This window comes from Elgaria multicarinata, chromosome 5 (genome assembly GCF_023053635.1).
Source record: "Elgaria multicarinata webbii isolate HBS135686 ecotype San Diego chromosome 5, rElgMul1.1.pri, whole genome shotgun sequence".
Taxonomy (NCBI): Eukaryota; Metazoa; Chordata; class Lepidosauria; order Squamata; family Anguidae; genus Elgaria; species Elgaria multicarinata.
In genome coordinates this window covers 107025261-107051040 of record NC_086175.1, presented here as the reverse complement: position 1 = coordinate 107051040, position 25780 = coordinate 107025261, and the positions used below count along the sequence as shown (strand labels likewise).

At 39.0% G+C, this 25780-nt stretch overlaps 1 protein-coding gene across 1 annotated transcript in view; it reads left to right on the top strand.

Moving 5' to 3' along the window:
* NBEA (neurobeachin) overlaps positions 1-25780 on the top strand; it is a 459425-nt gene that overhangs the window by 381885 nt on the left and 51760 nt on the right. The window contains exons 46-47 of the mRNA XM_063126967.1: positions 8696-8815; positions 15543-15695. Coding sequence (XP_062983037.1) covers positions 8696-8815; positions 15543-15695 — 273 coding nt within the window. The remainder of the gene's footprint in view (positions 1-8695; positions 8816-15542; positions 15696-25780) is intronic.

The following is a 25780-nucleotide window of genomic DNA, read 5'->3' as shown; positions in this document are numbered from 1 at the left end:
CCCAGCTGTTTTAACCTTCCCTCATAGGGGAGATGCTGCAGCCCCTTGATCATTTTAGTTGTCCTTTTCTGCACTTTTTCCAGCTCTATAATGCCTTTTTTTTAGGTGAGGTGACCAGAACTGTACACAGTATTCTAAGTGTGGCCGTACCATAAATTGAAAGCTAATCAACCTGATTTTCACTTCCAGGATTGATTTGTGGATAGGAATGCAGTTAACCTTCTGGCTGAACACTTTTCCAAATTTTGCAGTGCAGTTCTTAGATTGCAAAATGAATGCAAAATGTGTATATAATTGAAATGCAAAATTTGTACCTCATAAACACATTTGCAGAAAATGGAATGAAATGGACATGTGATTGAACACGTACAAAACTGTCATGGAGGGAAAAGGACTGATCCATCCCTAGTTATGATCCATCAATGATAAATTTTAATCTCCTTCATGGTGACTAAGGGCTCATCTACACCAAGCAGGATATTCCACTATGAAAGTGGTATGAAAGTGGTCTATAAAAGGCAGGTGCCACACCACTGCTTTATAGCACTGACAACTGCTGGGGCTCATTGGCACATGCCATATACCACTTTCATACCACTATATCCTGTTTGGTGTGGCTCCTGCCTTTTATATACCGCTTTCATAGTAGAATATCCTGCTTGGTGTAGATGAGCCCATTGAAACACATTTAACAAAATTAAAGGGAGGTGGAAGCAGGCATCTCACAAAATGCATCCATTACTGTACCTATGGCCTCCAAACACCTTTATCTGAACATCATTATATAGCATATAGAGTAAACTTTTTGAAATTAAAGGAAATTAGATGAAAGCACTGAGTGCTTGTTGATATGTTCATAAAATTCTTTTTGAAGGTAAGGAATGCTTTTTAATAATGCAGAGACTATGTGGTAAATGTAGAAGAGCCTAGGCATTGCTGTTAAGGATTAAAAACCCAAAAGATAGACACCATACATTGGTATAATGGGGCACCCTGTAGTGTTCAACTATGAAAGGCTTAATCCTTCACTATGAATCTTCTTGCTTTTTGTGTTTGTCTCAGACACGTAAAGAATGTTGTCATGGAATTTAGGATTATGCTTTAACATAATTTACTATAATTACATTTTCCTACTGCTTTTTATAATCCCCAGTTGCTTCTGGTTTAGCTTCCACCAATAAGCAGTTTCAAAACAGTTTTCAAATTGAAGGTGTAAAGGGGGGTTGTTGTGTTTTTCATATTACAATGTATGTCTCAAAAACACAAGGTATTTTTATTTACATTAATAAAAAGTTCATCTTACACTATCACTACTATGAATTGTATATTTAAACCTTACAATATGTTGTATATACAGCATGTCTTAATTGAAGACATGCTGTATATACAACAAATAATTAAAACATTGAGCATCACTAACTTCCATATTTGGCAACATACCCCTCTGTCTAGTTACCTGTAGCGTTGTTCAGCGGCTTAGCAGTGACAGTCTTTCCCACACTGGAGAAATAAGGCATATATCTTTTCCCATCACTATATGGTTTCAATAGCTGAAGCCTCTTTATGGAATGTCGGGTTGAACAACTGAGATATTGAAGATTCCACTTGACATTTTTGTCCATCATTAGTCATTGTGTATGTATACTTTACACATTATACAGAGGAAAAGACATATTTTCAAACATGATTGTGCAGTGTACACCTGTTATTAAATACACGCCTGTCACATGTACACCTCCTCCTCTCTAATAGTGACTTCAGGTGATGAGCGCCAAGGACTTTGTAGCCAAACAAGGGCAACTGAGAATTAGGAAGGAGATATCAGCATGATCAGGGAAACTCTGGGTCGTGTCCCCCCCCACCGCCAGAAGTACAAAATAGTTTTTGTTGTTGTTAATGTAATGGGATGGGTGGTGGAGTGGGGGGGGGAACCTCACAAAATACAACCCAATGAGGTCCAAGCTGTGGAACATTAAGTGTCAGTTGAAAAAAAATTTAAAAAGGAGAACTGGTATGTGGGGAAATGGAATGGAGTAGCCTGGAGGAGAGCATGGCTGGCTGGCTGGAAGGAAGGATATAGAAGGAAAAGGAGCACACCTGCTAGGAGGTAATTTTGTTGTGAGTCACACATTATTATACTGTTCATATAGTATAGACAGAGAGATTTTCAGGACTATATGTGTAGCAATATCATAATATATTATAATAATTATGATGTATTGATTACACAAATACTCCATGACAATCCCCTATAACAGAATAATTATGTATTATTTATTCATGTACTATATCTCAGGGATGATCAGGAGTACATGTATAATATAATACTACAATTATTCCAATATAGTATTCATATAACTTAGGTGAAAAGATTGTCAAGGGAGGATCTGTAGTAATATATAATACTCTTATAGGTATAATGTTTTATAAGGTATTAGTATAATATTTGTAGAGGATTAACAGGAGTCGTTCAGTATTATACACATATTAAACAGTAGTAAAGAGTCCTGTCAGTCTCCCACACATGTTATGGCAGTGCTATATTACAATAATAATAGTATTAAATATTATACCTTGAAGAGAGCACAGTATGAAGGTTGATAGCAGTACATGTGTAATAACCATAATTCCTACATATTATAATGGTATTCATGTAATATAGGTAGAGGAATGTTAGGAAAATGTGGGTAGCAATATATCTTAATGTGACACTAGTAGAACCCCAAAGTTTGCAGAAGTACATACCATCGTGGGTTGACTTAGGGGAAAATCCCCACTCCCAAACAGTCCAATGAAGACAGAATGCATGGTGGCCATCAAATTTCTCCCTCTCTCATAATACTAGAACCTGGGGTCATCCCTTGAAGCTGATTGGTGGGAGATTCAGGACCGATAAAAGGAAGTGTCCAGCTGGACATCAGGAAAAACTTCCTGACTGTTAGAGCAGTGCGACGATGGAATCAGTTACCTAGGGAGGTTGTGGGCTCTCCCACACTAGAGGTATTCAAGAGGCAGCTGGACAACCATCTGTCAGGGATGCTTTAGGGTGGATTCCTGCATTGAGCAGGGGGTTGGACTCGATGGCCTTGTAGGCCCCTTCCAACTCTGCTATTCTATGATTCTATGATTCTAAGTACGTCATCACACAGCACATAGTTAAACTATGGAATTCACTGCCACAAGATGTAGTGATGGCCACCAGTCTAGATGGCTTTAATGCTATCAAAGGCTACTAGTCCTGACGGCTAGGTACTCCCTCCAGTAGCAGAGGGAGTAAGGTAGGTACACCAGTTTCTGGGAAACATGCGCCAGAGGGTGTTTTGCAGTGATGTCCTGATTTTGGGTCTCCTGTCGACAGCTAGTTGACCACTATGTGAACAGAGTGCTGGACTAGATGGTCTGATCCAGTGTGGCTCTTATGTTCTTTTGAATGTTTACTGCCTCTTGGTGGGGAGGAAGACTGAGGAATGGAAGAGGGGGAATGGAATGAAATATCCTGGAAGATGATCTGTCTGGAAGGCTCAACAGGAGCACTCCCCACTGCAACATTTTGTTGCAGTTTCCACTTGTATATGCTGATATGAAATTCAAGTGTTGAATTATGACAGTTATGTAGCCATATTAGACTACTGAGAAACCAGAAGGCTGTATTAGGGTATTTGGAAAAACACTAAGGCTTGCAGACATAGGAAAAAAAACTTTGGGGGTGGGGGGGCGGGGTAAAAATTAACGGGCAAAAAGCCCCCAGAACAACTCAATAAAGACTGAGTATGCTCAGTGGCCACAGAATGTTGAGTGTCTGGTAGCTGGGAGTGGGGTGGAAGCAATGGAAAACCAGGGGAAAGGGAAGTAGAATGGAATGGAGTACCTTGGGGAAAGGCCTGGAACGCTGAACAGAAGAACTCTGCATTTCAGCATTTTATTGCAGGTCCAACTTTTTATTTATGATTTATTTTAAAAAAATATTTTTATGCTGACTTGCCATTGATAGAAAACACTCAAGTAGTTGTACGTGTTTTAACATGTACATGTAGGAGCTATACTAGAGTGACCAGATTTAAAAGAGGGCAGAGCACCTGCAGCTTTAACTGTTGTGATGAAGAGGGAATTTCACCAGTTTCTCCATATATACAAATGACACCTGCTGAAATTCCCCTTTCAATACAACTGTTAAAAATACAGGAGCCCTGTCCTCCTTTTCATATGGTCACCCTAGTTTATACAGACGTAAATACATCAGATGAGGTGGTAATACATTCTGCCAATATATATTGAAATAATAGTTTTGGGCAATTTCTCATCCTTGATTTAGCCTTCATGGTATCATGAAGCAAGACCAATGAATCCTACCGGGCAAGTTGCTAAACTTGCCTTGGTGTGAATTGACCTATAATCAAGGTCTGGAATTCTTCAGAGCTTGGAAGCTCCATATTCAAGAACTATTTTGCTAATAAGGCAATAGAGATGGTAAATTGGATTGCTTTTTGTAGCTCAGGAGACAATTAGCAAAGGCTGTTGTTCCCTCTATCAACCTCTTTAATCACCTGCTCCCTTAAACAGTCATGGAAGACAGACACTTATTTCTGTTCTGCTTGGACAAGCAGACAAAGAAGGGAAAGATGAAGGTGAAAGTTCCTCCCTCCATCCAAAATATCTTTCAGCCATCCAAGATTAAATATCCTTTTGGCATGGTCAGCTCATACCACGGTTACAGCACCCACACATGGAGAAACCTGATAAGAGTTCTGTAGAGCTCTTCACCCCACAACGCCTACATGAGCACACAGACACACAGGCAGTGCAATCAGATGTTAAACAGAATGGAAATTCTGGATGTATCTCCCGTATTTCCTTCCTAACTTTCCCTTTCCCCAGTGCAAGGTACACATGCTCAGAGCAGATGCCACTTGCAAGATGGATGACACAATAAGAATAAAGGAGTTGTTTACAGACTCCACGTTTCTCTTAAAGTCCCACCAAGCTGTTGGAGAAGCAGGAACATGGGGGTAGGGGGAAACCCTACCAATATTATTTGTCCACGGTGTAAGTAGATCATGTCTTTTGTTTTTCTACTAAGATAGGAAAGTGAGGATTTTGCTTCTCTAAACAATCGAAGTTTCAGAATACACTGCTTATATGCTGAGGGATCCTCTACCATTTTGGATTGAGGGGCACTATGGGAATTTTGGGCACTTTCACAAAATGACTACCATCAGACCAGCTTGGCCATTCATAAAATGATTGCCAGTACTATGGTAGGCACAACCAGTCCCCAAACACTCATTTTCTAGAAGGCAATCTGGTGAGACTAAAAGAAAAGTAACTTGCCCAAGAACCTAATACAAGGCAAAGATGAGCTCTGAAACATGAAACCATTCCTTTGGAGCTGGAGGGTAACATCTCACTTGGCAGCATTGCCAGCCTCCCAGTTAAACAAAAGTGTAATTTTAAGAAAAATTAAGAAATGAAATAAAAGTCATGAGGGGCAGGGAGCCTGGTGGGGGCCAAGAGAGGTGTCTGCAGGCACATTGTTACCCATGGCCACCACATTGGAGACTCCAGTGCTAAATGAATCTATGAGTAGTTGTGGTCCTTTAATACATTCAGTAACATTTTGAAACATGCTTACAACCTTAGCCATTAAGGTTGGTTGAAAACCTATGTTTACCACCCTTCGCTGAAAATGCCTAACAATAAAATCTTGCATTTGGGTACGGGAAGTGTGAGCCTACTCACACTTATCAGACACAATCATGTTCCATGTTACTTTCTATTTGGCATTATGTTTCACATTCATTATAAAACTTACCTTCCAGGCTTTACAGTTTTTCTACTGTAGCTGCAAAATTTTGGGATTTAGGAAACACATTTTCTTTTCCTTTCTTTTTTTAGGTCTGCGGCTGTTATTAATAGAACTTAATAGCTTCCATAGCATTTAATCTAATGATGCAAAGAACTGCAATTACCAGTTTCCTTCACCCAAGAACTTTTGATATTAAAAATGTTGTAGAACACATAACCAAACAAATGAAAGGCACAATCCTAGACAGAAAAAAGGTCTACAACTAAGAATATCCTAGTTGTCCTGTTGGGGCTTGAGGTTTGGTTATTTCTTACTGGCTCACCCCCACCCACCCCGGACTATAGTCTGCAGACCCCCACTGGTTTGCTGAGCTGAAAAATGTTGGCTCGGCCTTATTTGTAAAGAGCCATTTTGCACAAATGGTGGCTGTAAAGAGGCCCATTTAAGCAAAATTACAGATGTAAATGGTCTAAATAGTAAATGATGTAATGATGTAAATGGTCTAATAGCCCTCATTTGAGCAAAATGGCTCTTTATGGAAAAGGCTGAGCCAACATTTTGTGGCTCGGTGGAGAAGCAGGATGCTGCGCACCGCTCACTGGGCCCCTGCAGATCACCTGGCAGCTGGCCACAACCAGCAAACAGGGTTTGGCGGCCAGAGGGGGTCCTGCGAGTGGTGTGTGCTGTGGGCAGGGGTGAGTTCAGCCATCCCAACCTACAACTCCCAGCATGCCCCAGACAGTATGGGTAGCTGGGGCATGCTGGGAGTTGTAGGCCTTTTTTTCCTGTTTTATATGCATAGGATTGCACCCTATGTGTGTGTAGCAATTCTACACACACTTATCTGAAAGTAAGACCCATTGAAGTCAGCAGGACTTACTTCTGGGTATATATAGAACATAGGAAGCTGCCTGGTACTGACTCACATCCTTGGTCCGGCTAGCCAGTACTGTCAACATTTACTTGCAACAGTTCTCCAGAGTTTCAGGCAGGATCCTCTCCTAGCCCTACCTGTAGATGATGGGGATTGAACCTGGGACCTTCTGCATACCAAGCATGTGTTCTGGTACTGAGCTATGGCCCTATGTATATAGGATTGTTTTGGAAATCATTTTATTCTAATGGTGTGACTCTGTAGATTTTACAGTGTTTTCGGCTCATAACATGGAAGTTATTTCAGTTTAAGATTAATTCTGAATTCAATTAAGTCATCCTCATCTGGTGGATCTGAAAGCAAGGAAAGCATAGCTTGCTGGGAGCATGAGAATTTAGAGAATATGAAGTTAAAGCATATTTTTGGCATGGACATTCATAATAGAAGCTACGTATGTTCTTTTAGTGGATGTTAAGAAGGGTTGTAGGCTGAAACCATCATTTATATCGACGCTTTCCTCTCCTTGTTGAGAAAAAAAATATCCATCAAACTATTGCTGCATTTGAGATCAGAGTTGAGACATCTGCTCCATTTAAAGCACAGGCAGGGCCAGCCCTACCATTAGGCAGAATAAGGCAGCAGATGCAGTCACAGCCATCCCATTTATTTCTCCTGAGACACCTATCCATTTCCGTTCATTGGAGTACATAGCAATGTGTACCACATGGACTGCCCTGCACTCCCTCAGTTTTCCTACTGCCCTCTGCTGTAGTGGAGGATACTATCCCATTGTTAGTGTTGAAGTAAGATACAATTACCAGCCTACTTGCCTTCTGTACATGGAATGGGGGGCAGGGGAGAATGCAACCTTGCCCTTCAACCCAGGTAGCAAATTGTCTTGGGCCGGCCTGAGCATAGGCAAATACTTTAATTTACAACGTCCAACAATTAGTAGGTAGCTTAAAATATCAGTCCTAGTCCTTCATTGAAGACTTTACCATCTCATTCTACATAGTGACAAGATAAAGGCATCATCTAGTCACGCTTTGCATCCTCCCTGCCCTCCTCTCTGCCCTGATCCTTACATAGGATGTTTTGTGCCATCAAACCCTTCTCTCTATTGGCAGCTCTTGCAAGTGGATGTTTGCGCTCGTGGGAGATAACTGAATCTGCCCTTTACAGGTTTTGATTGAGGGGAGTTCCATATATAAAGTTGTATGGTAATTTAGATTCTGTGTGCAGCTCTTGTAAATAATTTATTAATAGAACAAAGCTTTCATTTCTTATTGAACATCTAAAAAAAAAGTTTTTTGTATTACCGTAGCATGCTAATATTTTAAAATGCATTTAACAACATATGTAATTTGGGGCAGGATCCTGCCAAAATTAAGCATTTTCAAGTTTTGTTCTGTGGGACAGTTAAGTGTATGCTTAAACCTCTCTCACTGAAATCAAGGAGACTTAAAAGTACTTGCTTTTTGCTGTTTCATATCTTTGTCAGAGGCTTGATAGATTCAGACATGTGGTAATTCACTCTTTTCCATCTCCCTCTCTCTCTCTCTCTCTCTCTCTGTGTATATATATATATGTATGTATGTATGTATGTATGTATGTGTGTGTGTGTATCAATAAAATAAATGGGAAGTCTCCAAAGAGCAGCCTTACCAAAATTATTATGCAATCTAACCAATAAAATAAATAGAAATATCACTTGGCTATTTTGAATGTTTACGTATGTAAAATAAATTGAAGATAGTACAGTATTCTTAGCACATCATTTTATTGTAATCCTTCCATTGTAGGATTCAGATGCTTTTGGTCTGTAGTATAATATATTAGTAGCGATAGCTGCATAAAGAGATTAAGCATAAGCAATGTATTAGTGTAACATGCTGATTAATTCTTTATTCATTCTTTCCTTAATTAATTTTAAATATTAAGCTTAGGAAGTCAAATTAGTAAGTTGTTGTGTGATCCCTTTGCTCATTATATGTATATTCATTTTTGGGGGGTCGCAGGAGCCTTTTACAACATTTTTCCTCAATGCAAATGATGGAAAATTTGATCATCCGGATCGAACCTTCTCTTCAGTGGCAAGATCTTGGAGAAATAGCCAAAGAGACACTTCAGATGTGAAGGTAGGAATAATGTCTTGCACACATGCATGCCAAATAATTGAGTAACTGTTCCTATTATTATATGCTCTAAATATGCCATTGACTCATGTGTACTTTTGATGTTTGTTTCACATAAGAGCAAAAAGTGCAAATGCACTGAGGATCATTATTTGAAAAAGCCATGTTTTACATACAATGAGGAAAAAAAGACTCTTCCAATATTTGAGTGCTTAAAAGGTCCTTTGTTCCTGCAAAAAAAAAAAAAAACCCTGTCCTAATTTAAATCAAATAATCACAAGACAGAAAAAGCCCAATAAATTGTTCTTTCCTGCTGTTTGCTCAGTATTTGGCCCATCCCATAAACACAGCAAGATTGGATTTGACCTTAAAGTGTCATATTGTTATAGCTTGCCGAGCTCTGGCTTTGCATTGCCTGGGGCAATTAATAAAGCATTAATGACAAGACACATTTAAAATGTATGCTTTTCTGTAAGCCTTAGCTTTTACTTGACTATGCCTGGGGATATTATGCAACAGTACACATTAGATTAAACCAATATCTACACAATATGTGGAAACAGCCGGAGAACAGGATAATTTTGTATGGTTACTATGCACCACTGCTATATATAAAGGTTTTTCTATGTTTACACAGGAGTATCAAAGTGAACACTGTGTTCTTGCTTTAATTTTTTTAAAAAATAAGATCCTTTCCTGATTATCAATTAGCATAATATTTCCAAACTGCATGGAAAATGCTAGTAGTACATTGTTGCTTGATTTTAAATCATTCATGATTTTGTCTCATTGTTAAATATATATATATATATATATATATATATATATGTATGTATATTTTAAAAATAAAGTTACATAGTCATCAGATACTTGCTTGGATTTAAACCAGAGAAAGTATTTAAAGTTACTCCTCTGTATTTATAACGGACCTCTATTTGACTTTTTAAAATGCACATTGCTAGAGTCTTTTTTATAGGCACTTATGATCTTTAAATCCATTTATACTGATGTTACTAGGAGTTACATTATTTATGTATTGAATTTCTGCTCTGACTTAGGAGAGAGAAATAATTGGTTGGACAAAGAAACAGTAAACTCATAAACTGGTACTAGGTCCTTGTATGATTTGGATTCCATTGGAAATCAATGTCTTTTGATATATAATCAGCATTACAAAGAAAGCAATGCCTTTTGGCCAGGAAGCACCAATGTCCGGTTACGTATTAAATAATTCACTAGTTTTTCCAAGTGAAAAATAGCCAACATCTTTTACAGTTCTGTCTTTTATTTTAAAGCAGATGTATAGACTGAGTTCATTCATCACAATAAGCCAGGGTTCCTCTAGAACCATGACTAATCGTGTAAAAGCCGTGTGTAGGAGTGGCTAAACAAATCACAGATCTGTGGTTTGTTGCTGGGTTATTTCTCTGTCTTGTCAGAGGAGAGACAAGCCAGAAGTCCAGCTTCACATATCGTTCTAAATAAACCATGGATCAAAGGTCTGTGGTTTATTGTGATCAGGCAGTATTTATGAGCGAGCTGCTTGTAAATGATAAGTGTAAATGTGTCATTTTCATAGGTACCATGTCATTGGCTGTTGGTTTTCATGGTTTGGGATGCTTCTTGCATTATATTCGACTGCATGATTGGACTCCCAGTCTTCTGGCAGCATATGATATGGTGTTTAATTGGAACCTTGGATTTCTTATTTATATGCATGGTTAACCCAGTTAAACGTAATGACAAATCATTATTTGTTGTTACTAAAAAGAGCAGAACAAAAATATCTATTCTAGCCTTACGCTTATGCACTCCTTCCTCTTGTCCCCTCTTCTCCCTCCTTCATGCACAAATGAGAAAGATACAAAAGACATAGGCAGCCATGTTGGTCTATTAGGAAAAAAATAAAGTCACATCAGTGCAGTACCTTCATTAAAACCAGCTAAAATATCATGACCAAGCTTTTGAGTTCTCCAGATCTCTTCTTCAGGCTTGATGCCTTAATTTGATTAGTTTCTACTAGCTGCAAAACAGATTTCAGGCTACACAAAGGGTTATCGGGACAAAGACCTTAGCTAGACCTAAGGTTTATCCCGGGGTCGTCCCTGCCTGCTCCCGGGATATCCTGTGTGTCATTTACATGAACAGGGATGACCCTGGGACGATCCCGGGATAAACCTTAGGTTTAGCTAAGGCCAAAGAAACAATAATAGTTGCTTTCCCGTATTTTTAAAGGTGTCTCCAGCAGTCAGCAGAACATTCAGGACAGTACAGAAATGCAACAAATGAATAAAAAAATAGTTGGAAGGCATGTAACTTCCCCATCCCACCCCCAAAAAGTATCATCTTCAAGTAGTCTTCCTTTAGTCTTTTGTTTTCAACAGATGAATTCCTAATTTAGAAAATTAAACAGCGCAGACACACTTGCCCTTTTCAGACATAATGACAAATCATGTTACAAACAGGCAGGCATGAGCACCAGCCTTATACTCTTTCTCCTTCCTTATCACACAAGGATAGAAGATAAAAAGTTTCCCATTGTGGTTTCCAAATATGGGTGTCCATGTGTCTCCTTACTTCATAGTGGACAGTCCTCAGTTTGAAGCACTGTCGTCTGGTTTAAAGAGCAAAAACCACAAGAAGGGAGAGCAGGGGCGTTGAAATCGTCAATCAACAGCCCTTGGAAAGCAGACTGAGCAGGGAGGCTCACAAGTCTTCTTTGTCCAGGCATAAGTGGCCACCATATTCACAAGGAATTACAATTTGTCATTTTGTCCAAAACAATAGTTTGTTCTCCAACCAGGATGGTTTGATATCCTGGTTTGAAAACAAACCATGGTGTGTACAAACCACAGTCCACCTATGCAAACAGAATATTCTCATCTCCTCCCTTTACATGGGAAGTAAGGAGGTTGCATGCAAGATTGCAGCTCGCACTTGCTCATTCTCATAACAAACCATTTCATCTGAACTGGGCCAGTGTGTTTGCTCTGTTTAATTTTCAAATGCAGGAATTCCCTACTATGCACCAAAGACATGTAATGCCATATTTGACAAATTATCATAGTAGCGCACAAAGGAGAGCCCTGGATTAAAGAATTTATTTTTTGTCTCTCCTTTTAAACATTGACCTTTTCCTGTAGTAATCAGTACAAAGTGAAAAATGAATACTAGTGGAATGATCCATTAGCAAACACTCCACTTGAAAATGACGATAACTTGGTCCTTTCATTTTTCACTTTTCCTAGCACCTCCTTTTTCCTCCCCTTTCAATTTGTGTAAATTTGGCATCCAAAGAGTACAGTGTTCAAAAACTAATCTTCTTGAATGCCTCTCAAACATGTTATATTGCTCTTGGACAAGCGTGTGTAGATGTCAGGAAAGGTAGCTATGACAAAATGTCGTTAAGGTGACATATTGTAAATTAATACAGTTAATGGAGGTTCTTATAACTGAATGACCGTCTATACACACACACACACACACACACACACACACACACACACACACAATATAAGGTGATAGTTGAATTAATGGATATCTGGGGACCTGCTTTTTGGAAAAAAGAGACAGGCAGGAGTAGGGGAAATAGAAGCTTTAAAACCTTGCACTGAATTATATTAGAAAACTGAAAACGTCTGTATTGGATTTGATTTCAGAGGGAGGCCATAAAATGGTGTACTACTGCCAAAATATATTACACTGAAATGTCAGATTTGAGGCTTATGGTACACAATTATGATAGTGTTAATAGTGGTCTTCTATAACACCAAGTCATACTTTTAGAGTTTAATTTTTCAGCAGCTTGAATTTGTCCCAAGCTTGTAAATTAGAAAATGTATTCTGGCATTTTCCTCCTCATACAAAGATATAACATATGTAATACTATTAACAATACCTTTGGGTTTTAGCATAGCTATTAAAATAAACTAGAGATCACATTTAAAGGCATAAAATGTCTGTTATAATGTTCTTTTTTGTCTTTTTAAAAACTCACTGAGAGCTTTATTACATTGTTCATTATTATTATTATTATTTTTAAAAGCCTACAGCTGCAATCCTATGCCCAATTACTTGAGAGTAGGTCCCAATGAACGCAGTGGACTTAGTTCTGAGTAGTCATGTATAGGATTGCAATGTAAGCTACTTAGACTACATTAAAAGTAGCTGCTAATTAAGATATAGAAATCTTAACCATCTAAGCATGTTGAGAATACAGGGACTAAAAGAGATACGAACTTGTGAACGCTCACATAATATTTTGTTTGTTTTTACTTCTTTTAAAAACTTACATTCTCCTCCTCCTCCTCCTCCTCCTCCTCCTCCTCCTCCTCTTCCAAAAAATGAGTTCAAGATGGATTACGAAATAAAACACCATACAATGTATGCAACATATATAGCAAATAACAACTCCTAGAACAATAATAATAAGAATATAATATGAACATAACAGGCTAATAGAAGAAATCACTTTAGGAACAAATCCCAAAAACAGTAACTTTGGCTCTATCTTGACACGATGCACATTCCTAATTCTACATATTGCAGGGACCTTCTACAGGTGAAGAACATCTCTGTGCACAGATATCTGTATATGAAGCTACTTTGTGTGGATTCATACTATTGATCTATTTAGCCTTACTAGCATTGCCTCCACCAGAGGTGCAGAATGTCTTTAAGCCCGAGGACCAAATTCCATTTCAGAGTCGACTCCCGACTCTCCCTTCCCAAATAACCTCTCCAGAAGTTCTGTGCAAGGGCATTTTAGGTAAGGTCTAGGACATGGCATAGAGAGCTACAGCAAGAAAGAGAAATCTGAGAAAATTGACCAGAGTCAGATCGCCTGAGCAAGAACATAACCTGTAACACAGTTGAGAGGGACCCAAACCTGTCCCTCAGTATGGACATTGATGTCAAACTGGAAATTCTTCAATCCCAGTCACCCTTTTACTTTTCCTCATATAATGAATGGCATCCACTTAAAATGAGATATAGCATTTGGAACACCACTTTGGGGAGAGTAGACCTGTCCTATCACCACTTGCACTAGTGCTTGAATGATCAGGGCGAAAGATGGGGGGGGTAGTTGATACCATGAGCCTCTACCTCTTCTCCCAATTTTAGTTAAATGCTGCTTCCCTATAAAGACAGTGGGCTCATCTACACCAGGCAAGATATTCCACTATGAAAGTGGTATGAAAGCAGTATATAAAAGGCAGGAGCCACACTACTGCTCTATTACACTGCAGGATTTACACTACTGCTTTATAGTGGTACTAAAGTGCACTGACAACTGTCGAGGCCCATGACACATCTACACCAAGCAGGATATAACACTATGAAAGTAGTATATGGCATGTGTCATGGGCCCTAACAGTTGTCAGTGCACTTCAATACCACTATAAAGCAGTAGTGTGGCTTCTGCCTTTTATATACCGGTTTCATACCATTTCATATCCTGTTTGGTGTAGATAATCTCCAGTGGCTAAAGAGATAATCACAGCCTGAAATCCGAGCACTGTTTTATACTGGGTGGTGCAGATCTACTGACAAGGATATTGTGGTGTGTATGTGGTTTTCTGTGAGGGGGCATAGCTCAGTGGTAGAGCACATACATTGTATGCTTGAGATCTTGGAAATCTGCCCTGACAGTAGACAACTTGTTCTGATAAGAGTTCAGCTTGGAACCTAACACTCCACAGCCTCTCCAAGATGCTATCTACTGTCCTATTTTCTCAGGTATCTACACAAATTTAGAGGATTTATTTATTACATTTATTACATTTCTATACTGCCCAATAGCCAACGTTCTCTGTGTGATTCACAACACTTCTGCTGGACAGAAGGTGGAGGAGGTTGAGATGGCCGCTGCCTTTCTCTCCACTCTTCTCAAAGGCTTGCAGTATGAAAAAAAACAAGGAATAGAAGAGGAGTTGGAATGGCAAGCTGGATATGGGAAACTGGGAGTTGGATTGGGACAGAGAAATGCAGAGAGAAAAAAGGAGGAGACTAAATTGAAAATGTGTAAAGCACTAAGTAATTACTTGGTGGGAGAAAGCGGGAAGAAAATGAAAAGTAACACAATGGCAGAATATGTGGTTCAGAATGACACAACCCTCATTGGAGGAGACACAAAGCTTCACCAATACAAACCAGTTTTATTGTGGTGGAAGCAACTGACATTGGTAGAACAGTAACATGTTTTGTGATAAAGTAGTATTCCTTTCAGACTGATTAAAGTTAAAAGGTGGTACACTGATGATGATAACGGACAGCATGCTCATGTGTCACTTAAAGAGCTTGCTTCTTCAAGTTTGAAACATCTAGCTCCCTGCTGGTTTCCACAGAAGGCTAGGACTCCCAGTCATACTTCCAGTTGAGTATAATGCAAGAAACATCCCAAACCATGAAAACCAACCGCCAATGACATGGTACCTATGAAAATGGCACATTTCTGGATATTGCTTATTTATTTTAATGAAGGTTTGTTGGAATTGATATGGTTGCTATATTGATAAGTATCTCAGTGATTAGATTAAAAATGTAACATATGCCAGCTTAAACAATGTAATAGCACTTTTTTACATTGAAAATTCAGTCACAAAAGGACAAGGTTACAGAAGTTCTTGAACAATTTCTGTCTACCCAATGATACAGAAATGACTTTGAAAAGTAATACCACGCAAAGCAATTAATTATCTAGCAATAACATGTGTTTCTTCTACTACAGGAGTTAATTCCAGAATTTTACTACCTACCAGAAATGTTTGTCAACAGTAATGGATATAACCTCGGAGTCAGGGAAGATGAAGTTGTTGTGAATGATGTTGAGCTACCCCCTTGGGCAAAGAAGCCGGAAGACTTTGTCCGTATCAATAGGATGGTAAGAAGGATATTAGTCAAACTTTCAAACTAGTTCAGTGATTTAACATACTAACACATCACTCACTCTTCATCTCTATGGAGGAATAGTTGAAAATGTAATTGGGGAAGCGAGGAAGCAGAGGATGGAGATGGGTGATAGCATTCATTCTATAATTGTCAGTACGGTCCATCCAGTCGAGCGTTGTTGTTGTTGTTGTTGTTGTTGTTGTTGTTGTTGTTGTTGTTATATTTATTTTTATCCTGCCTTTTCCCCAATACTGGGCCTCAAGTGGCTTTACAAAATTAAAACATATACAATTAAAACATATAAATAGAAATATACAAAAGTTAAAAAATAATTAAATATGGTTTAATATTAAAACACTTAAAACATTTAAAATACAAATAACATTTTTTTAAAAAGTCCAATGCATAAACAGAGGTCCAGACTATTCCCCAAGGGCCTGCCAGAACAAAAAAGTTTTTGCCTGCCTCTAGAAGCATACCAATGAGGGAGCCAGACAAGCTTCTCTGGGAAGGGAATTCCAGAGCCCTAGAGCAGCCATCGAGAAGGCCCTCTCCCGCACTCCCACCAAGCATGCCTGTGATGGTGGTGGGACCAAGAGAAGGGCCTCCCCTGAAGATATCAAAGCACGGGCAGGCTTATAAGGAAGAATAAGGTCTTTCCGATAACATGGACCCAAGCCGTATAGGGCTTTATAGGTTATAACCAGCACTTTGAATTGTGCCCAGAAACAGACCAGAAGCCAGTGGAGCTGTTTTAACAGGGGAGTTGTGTGCTCCCTATAACCAGCACCAGTCAGCAATCTGGCTGCAGCTCTTTGAACCAGCTGAAGTTTCTGAACGCTCTTCAAAGGCAGCCCTGCATAAAGTGCACTACAGTAATCCAGTCATGTAACTAAGGCATGTGTCACCAAGGCCAGGTCAGACATCTCTAGGAATCGGCGCAGCTGGCGCACTAGCTTTAACTGTGCAAATACACTCCTGACACCTGGGCATCCAGGCTCAGGGCTGGATCCAGAAGAACACCCAAGCTGCAGACCTGTGTCTTCAGGGGGAGTGTAACCCCATCCAGCACAAGCTGAATCCCTATTCCCTGATCTGCCCTTTGACTGACCAGGAGCACCTCTGTCTTGTCTGGATTAAGTTTCAATTTGTTTGCCCTTATCCAGTCCATTCTGTACACACAGTGGCCAACCAGCTATGAACCCACAAAGAGGACATGGTGCAACAGCAACTTCCTACCCATGTTTCCCAGCAACTGGTGTATATAGGCTTACTGCTTCTGATACTGTAGGTAGCATATAGCTAGTAGCCATTGACAGCCTTCTTCTCCAGGAATTTATCCACCCCCCTTTTAAAGCCATTCAAATTGGTGGCCATCAGTACATCTTGTGGTAGTGAATTCCATAGTTTAACTATGTGCTGTGTGAAGAAGTCCTTCCTTTTATCTGTCCTGAATCTCCCACCAATCAGCTTCATGGGATGACCTGAGTTCTAGTATTATGGAAGAGTGAGAAAAATGTCTATGTATCTACATTGTCCACACCATGCATAATTTTGTACTCATATTTCTGCTAGTGCTGTGTTTGTATCTTTATATGTGCTTGTACCAAATGCCTTTATCATTTGGAAGCTACTTTGTGAAGGTATCTCTGTAAAAAGTGGGACAGAGATGTATTTAATGTATGAATAATGAAATAGTGATCAGTGCCCGGATGGGAGACCATTGGGTGACCCATGTATGTCAATCTGAGCTTTCTAAGGAAAGAACAATATATTAGCATTCATTATTTTTATAATCTAAATTAGAATTTGTGGGCACTACCATTTAATAAGAATATTTAGAAGTGCTCATTAAGGTGCACTTTGACAACTCAGATTTGCTTTCTCTCTGCATAAATCAACACATCTGAGAGGCTCTTCACAATGTATCCAGCAGAGTAACCCTTAACACACATTTCTTTCTATAAAAGGAAGTGCTTTCTTAAGTACCTTTATGTCAATACTAGATTTTCATATAAATATTACATGTTAATGGACAATATTCATCTTGCAAGGATGTCACTAAGCAGCACAGTCATTTTGTGAAATTCGGGTAATACGTTTATGATGGACTGAAACAGCTGTCATGACATCCTATGGAAAACTGTGTTCGCAAGTAGAATGCGATGCTGTTTGTCATTGGAAGCTGTTCCTGATGCTCACGCTGCCCTATTCCAACCCCCAAATGTTCCTTACAAGGTGATTGTGTGCTTGACACCAGAACTAAGGGAGTGACTGATGCTTGGTAGGAGAGAGGGACTGCATGCTTTGCATGCAGCAAGTGCCAGGTTTAATCCTGGGTATCTCCATGTTGTTTGTCTGGTTTTTGTTTTAAGTAGCAGGTGATGTGAAGGTCCTCTTTCTGCCTGAAATCCCGGAGAGCTCCTGCCAGTGGAAGAACACAGTCCTTGGGCTAGATGGTCCAGTGGTCTGACCTGGTAGAAGGCAGCTTCCTATGTACCCAAACTGGAAGCACTCAGGATTCTATATTCTCTTTTCTCTGAAGAACTGAATAATGCCTTTCCTGAAACCACTAGAGGTGCAATCCTGTGCATATATAGGCAGAAAAAGTCCTATTAACTCCCAGCATCCCCCAGCCAGCATGGTTGCCTTGGACATGCTGGGAGCAGTAGGACTTTTTTCTGACTAAGCAAGCATAGGATTGTTTCGTATCCAATGGTTTCCACCCTTTATGATAATAAGCCTCTGAACTCTGAGGCTTAGAATCATCCAGTGCAGAATTAAAGGTGTGACAGAGGCGATCTTCATCTCTCCATTGACTCACTCTGCCTTTTTGCCTAGCTGGGGCGTTTCAGAATAGGGAGGGAAGGAAGTTGAGAGGCCTCAGGATAGCTGATATCCTGGCCTCTCCAGTCTCCTCCACTCCCCATCCACCAAAACACCCCCTTTCCTCGTATTACTAGCCTTCGGGAGCAGCTGGCATGGTTCTTTCTGCACTATCTGAAAGAGGGACTGGGGGTTGGAGAATGGATTTCCCCTCTCCGAGGTCAGAGCCCTATCTCCCACCTCAGATCTGGGAATCTGAATTATCCTATGCCCCCCCCCTCGCTCCCGGACTTTCTAAGGGTCATAGAATTGCTCCCTAAGTGTGGTTCATGCCTGAATAATTATTTAAACCTGAGACTCAAGTGCAGAAATTTTATATTCTGGCCATTGCACCACAATACCTGCCTAATATATCCATAAGTAGTTAATACCTATCTTTTGCAAATATAACAGATTTAATACATTATTGAGAATAGATTATTTATAATGCAATTATCTGTACCCTATTCCTTGATAAACTTACAATGTCATTATCAAACAGGTAATAGTACTGTATGTGCAAAAGATACAGGTCAGTTCATCTTTCCCACTACACACAGTGCTAGACATGTGCTAAGCTTCATAATCCTTAATATGAACCATAGCAAGTTCTAATGAGGTGAATTATGCGAACTATGAGATTTTCGTGGCTAGGGTTTTCATAGGTGGATGTCTGGAGTGTTCAGTATTCACCAAAAAGTGCTGTGCTCCGCATTCATAAATGCCTGTTGGTAGTTTTGTAGCTAAACCGAGCCCCCTTATTCCAAACTGCATACTTACTTTGTGGGGAACACTTCTACCAGCTGTTGAGTAAGGGATAGTTGTTAAGCCTATATACAGTTTAGTGCTGAGGATAAACTGGGGAAGACACCATGGCCATGGATGTTTTAGTGTTCTGCATACCCTTCCTTCCCTCTTCTTAAGTTGCCTGGGGCAAATGGATGGAGGAGGTTCAGGAATACTCCTTTAAGGTATAGTCTACCCTCCCTGGTGAGCCCCCTGTCCTTTGCTTAGTTGTGTAGGGTGGTCTTCCAGTTCCAGTTGCAATGGTAGAGTTTGGATTCCTGGTGGGTGTTAGCATCTGAAATTGTGAGGTCAGGTACATCTAAGGTTCTTGTATTATTTATTTATCTGCCCTTTCCAATTTACCCTGGCTGTTGGATATTTGTGCAAAGTGCTCGACTTTTGTTAGATGTCCCATCATTCAAGGCCCCCAACACCAGTTTCCTTTGCATTGATATATGTGTTCTACATGTCATTGGTGGGACTCCTATACCTTTGGTGCTGTGCTGTGATTATTTTCAGGCTTAAATGGAATCCTGCATCCTAATGGGGCTAGAGGAAGCAGAATTGGGTAGGGGCTGTCATCATAGACTTTCTATTGACTCCAGTGGGTGTTTGTTGGCTGCTAAGACAAAGTCCTTGTGAAAAATAGGATCTGGGTTCAGTGGCCACTCCTCCGCCATTCCAACTACCATGTTCCCAACACATCACATTTCCCCTCTTTGCAGAGTTATCATCATGATGACTTTATTTTCCAGTAGTGTAACTATATCACTACATTGATACTTCACCATGCCAGTATAACTTGGAGTTACAGTAACACAAGGGATTTTTTGTAGTACCCTCATCTACTTCCTTAGGTGGTATAGATTATACCCTATATTTGTAAACATCACAGTTCAATTTGAATTTGTACCTCCCACATTTTGAATACTTGCTAGACACATAAGACACAAGAACATCTGCTTAGTTTGTTTGTCCCCTGGATATCTTTGGGGATAATCTAGCATTTCAAGTTGCTTAAAATACCCTTGACACCAAAAGGCATTTCCAGCAGCAGGCTAATAATAATAATAATAATAATAATAATAATAATAATAATAATGGTAACAATGATAATAATGATAATAGTTGATATTACAAATAACAGTAGTTACTATTGTTGTATAATCTATCCAATGTTCCTCAGGGTGCTTTACACAAAAATAATGCTATAATGACACATTAAAGCCATTTTAATTGAGCGGAAAACACAAGTATTGAATGAACTTAACTGGAGGGTTACCTACCACTTCAGTTATCATGCTATAATTTCTAAAAGTTATCACATTTTTATCAAGAGCTGAAATGTGGATAACAGACCTAGGAGGAAAATATAGAACACTTTAAAAAGGGCTATTGTGCATTTAATCTATTGTTTACCCACACCATTTGAAATCTTCATTTGGTTCCTTTGCGATGTTGCAGACTGTCTCATGTGAGAAATAGCACATGTTGATGATTACTGACTCACTACCTCCTCTCATAAGTTAATGGTGTGTGTGTGTGTGTGTGTGTGTGTTCAACCTGTTTATACATTCATAGAAGCTTTATATAACAGAAACACTGTAGTATTGCATGATAAATGACTCCCACCTAATTTAGAATTAAACAAGCATTTGACATATTACTGCCAAGTAAATGGGAGGATGTTTTGTGTTTTATAAATATATGCTGTGAGAGAGAAATAGCCTCTCATTGAAAGAAATTCCTGTGAAAATTGGTCTCATTAGAAAGGCTGGAGAAGTGATTAAGTCAGGTAACTTTTAGGAGATGTTTCAGTAGATTTTAAGAGCATTCAATTTATACATCAGTGATTGTTGGCCCAGTTTAATTTATCCATAGCAAGCTAGACTGATTACTACTGACATAGCCATGAAACATTAATAAAGCATTGTGTTCAATGCTAACATGATTATGGTCTGACCTCAGTGATGTCACAGAGGACAGAAGCAGTAAGTGTCCCCGCTAACATTACCCTAATGCTGGGTTCATCAATCATAATCTACTGGTTTACAAAAAAAAAAAAAAGTGGGGGGAGAGAGCCTTCCACAGATGTGACTTCATAGTCTTGCTGAGCTTTTTGATCCCAGCAGACTTGTGGTTGCCCTGAGAGCCAGAAATAGAAAGCATTCAGCCAACAAGCCAAGCATGTTAAATCGAGGCAAGAAGTGTAGTGTGAAAAGCAACTGCACAGTCTGTATAATAAACATTCTGCAATTTGAAGATGCACTCTGCCATAATCCAAGATTAACTATGATAATATTTTAATTATTAAGCACACACACAATGTAATGCATTACAATTCATAGTGCTGTGCGAAATGAGTAACCTAAATAATACGTTCGGATTCAGAAGCTGTCTTCTACCACATGTACCACATTTCTGTTTTGTTTGAAAATACAGAGTTCACAGATTTACAGATACATTACATCAGCACAAAAGCTGGTGTTTATATTCAATAAATCTCTCCCTGCTTTGCCTCGTGTACAGCTGCTTGTTTATGAAATCAAAGGGGATAGGAATGCCCATTTAGCTAAGGTGAGTAGCAAAGAAAGAAAGAAAGATTGAACATGCATTGCCAGCACTTGCTGACATAGGCCTTAATAACTTTTGAAGCGCTGCTCAGAATGTCATAAACTAAATGAAGGATTACCTTCCTAAACAAGACTGAATAAAGTACACCAAATTGTGAAAGAAATATATGATATAACTGTTTAAAAATTGGAGTATATGAGTAAATTTGTCAATTTTAGCACTTTTAAAATTGCTGTATGTGTGGCAATTTTTATCAGGCTGGTTTGAAATTCAGCAGAATTATAGAACTCATCAAGTAGGCCACGGATGCCAAGCTTCAAATTATTAGATCAACGTATGTCATTTTTATTAGCAATAGAAATTTGAGACTCTCTGTTGCAGAGTGAATCTTAATGATTCTATATGCATTATATTCCTTTAGTTATGGAATGTGACCTCTTGGGGTTAAACAAGATATTACTATAAAGAATAGGACCCTAATGTGGAGGGATAGAGAGCTTTAACCCTTAGTCTCCTGCTGTAGTCCCAATCTGGATTGGGGAACTGACATCTGTAAATTACATTGCCAAAAGTGATCCAATTGTTATATACATTGCAAACTTGAGTGGCCCGATCCAGACAAGGACCACAGGAGACAGGCAAAGCATTTTTCATGTGGCAGAAATAAATTGTGTAAGCAAGCACAATTTGTGATATTGCATGACATCATTACTGATCACGGGACATGACTACTAAGGCATCAGCTAATTTCCTGACTTTGTGTTGCTTGAGCAAAGTTGAGATAACCTTAACTCTGTTCTTTGGGACAATTTGTATGAGAATACCACACTTCATAGAGGTTTTTCCAGGCAAGAAACCTGCAATGTTTCAGACAGATAGGTGCAGGGTTGTAGATAATTGAGTGGTATATAAATATTATAAATAAATAAATAAATAAATAAATAAATAAATAAATAAATAATAAAGGGAACAAGTTGCAGGAAGCCAGATGCCGGCTGGACATCAGGAAAAGCTTCCTGACTGTTAGAGCAGTATGGCAATTGAAGCAATGACCTAGGGAGGTAGTGGGCTCTCCCACACTAGAGGCATTCAAGATGCAGCTGTACAGCCATCTGTCAGGTATGCTTAAAGTGGATTCCTGCATTGAACATGGGATTGGATTTTATGACCTTATAGCCCCCTTCCAACTCTACTGTTTTACTCTGTACAGCACCATGTACATTGATGGTGCTATATAAATAATAATAATAATAATAATAATAATAATACTGTTCTATGATCCTATGATTCTATGCTACTCTCTGCCTTTCCTAAAGCGAAATAAAGCTTCACGCGTGGTTTAGCTACATTTCTGGTCACTTTGAAGGTAATCTCACTTCTTCTCAGGAAGCACCAGAAACGGTCTGCTGGGCCCCATGTTGATCGGGCATCAGTCAAATCCAATGCACATCCCAGCTAGACAGGGAGAACATGTGCTCGTTTTTTCTGCTGGATGTCCTAGCAGTGTTTGATCCATCAACCATAATATTTTGACTACTGTGGGATTGGGGGAGGTGGCACTGTTTTATGGTGATTCTAGTCCTGTTTACCTGAACACTTCCAGAATGTGGGGGATTACTGCTCAGCCCCTTGATCACTGACCTATAAAGTTTCTCGGGGCTCTATGATATCCCCTATGATTTTCAATATTTACATAAAACCAATGAAAGAGGACATCCAGAATTCTGTGGTGCAGTACCATAAATATGCTGATGACACACAGCTCTGTCTCTTTTTCAACTTATGCCTAGGAGGCCATGGAATGTCTGGATGCATTGAGGGGTTAGATGAAGGCAAACTGAAGCTTAGTCCAGACAAGTTGATCTAGGATTGGGAGTATAACTGTTCTGCTCTTAAGGATCAGGTTCATGGTTTGCGGTAGCTTCTGGTTTCAGCATTGCTCCTGGATGCTCAATTGGCTGTTGTGCTCAAGAATGCCCTTGCTCAGGTTTAGCTGGTGCACCAATTGTGCCTTTTCCTAAAGAAGCGAACTTTAGCCATAGTGGCAAATGCCTTGGTCATATGCAGATTAGATTACTGACATGTGCTCTACATGGGGGTGCCTTTGAAGAGTTTTTGGGAACTGAAGGTGTTTTTGGAAACTCCAGTGGCTGGAAAGGTTTCTGGTGTTTGTTTCTTACATTGCACATGTCCTATATCAATTGGGCTGGCTTCCAAGCCATTTCAAGGACTTAGTTTAAGGTGTTGTTTGAGTAGCCCTAAATAGTTTAGGGCCAGGATATCAAAAAATCTGCCTTCTTCCCATATGAATCACTGTCCTTTGAGGCTGTACTCCATATTCAACTACTAAAGGAGGTTCAAATGGTGAGAATGTGGGATAGGGCCTTTTCTATGGCAGCACCTAGACTGCAAAGCTCCATCCCAAAAGAAGTTAGACTGATTCCCAAACCTTGCTTGTTTTTAGCTAGACAGCAAAAATATCTTTATTTTTCCTGGCTTTTAAATTGTTTTTAATTATGAGAATGAACACTTAAGTTCTCTCTCCTTCTAGTCTCAACTTCGTTTGCTTATATTGTTTTCAGGATTTTTACTGGTTTTAATGGTGTTGTTAAACCATCTTGAGACCCTTTCTTATGGCTGAAAGGTGGTCTAGAAATAAAGAAAATATCTTTAGGATAGAAGCCATGCGACACAATTTTATATATATTTACTCGGTAGTAAGTCCCACTGTGCTCAATTGGGCTTACTCCCACTTAAGAGTGCATAGGATCACAGTTTAACAGTCCAGTCTATACATGTCTACTCAGAAGAAAATCCCATTTATTTTAGTGCTCAGATTTTAGTGGTGGGTATAGAATTTTGCTGTTAATGTTTCAAGAATGTAATTTTTTTGGCTTTTTGGAGTTATATAGTAGCATTATTTCACAATAATTTGTAGGATAATTGGCAGATAAATAACATACAGAAAGCTATTTTTGCCGAAGATAAGCTGGACAGTGTTGATGTTCTAAATAATTTCCATCTGATGCCTCAGTATGTTCATGTTCTCTGTATAGAATAGTTAATAACAGTTTGGAAATATGAAAAAAAATGGCTGAGGCAGGAATAAAACATTAGAGTTCAAATTTTGCTGTCCACTACTCACCTAAGTTCTCTGTTGTGATATTCATAACTGTATATATTGAAACTGTTTAAAATTCCATATAAAAGTTTAAAGATTGTCTGTATAATAAAACATTGCATGGTTTACATACACAACTATTTTTGACACACACACCCTTTAAGAGTAGAAAGACTGTACATTGCCAGTATGGAACAACAATTCCATAATCTGCTATGGGAACAAAAGAATAACAGTTTTATAGCTTGATCTAGAGCTTAGTTAATCTGACATACTAGGTTTTAAGCTGATTTAGACCCATTGATGCAAGTGGCTGGTTTGACAAATATTCTAATGTGTTAATGTAGATTAAATGGGTAGTTAGGACATAGTGTTTGCTGCTTTTGAGGGATTACATGGGAAAGCAAGAAGCCACATCCCTCAACAGTATGTTTAGCCTTGTAAGCTGCCTTTGTTTTAAAGATAGACAGGATAGAAATCTCTTAAATAAATAGGTGTAGAAAATATTTGTTCTTTGTATATACAGGGGTATTTCAGAGCTATATTATAAGTCTGTTTTTCCATTTTCTTTTATTTAACGTGCATCTTGTAGAATAGCTTGGGGATAATATTTTGCTCCTTCCATTAAAAAAGCTAACAAAAATCTTGTGACCCAAAATTATTTAATCATATTTGGATTGTTAATTGGTTTACTTCAAGAAAAAATTGAATAAACTTTTCGCAAGTAAATT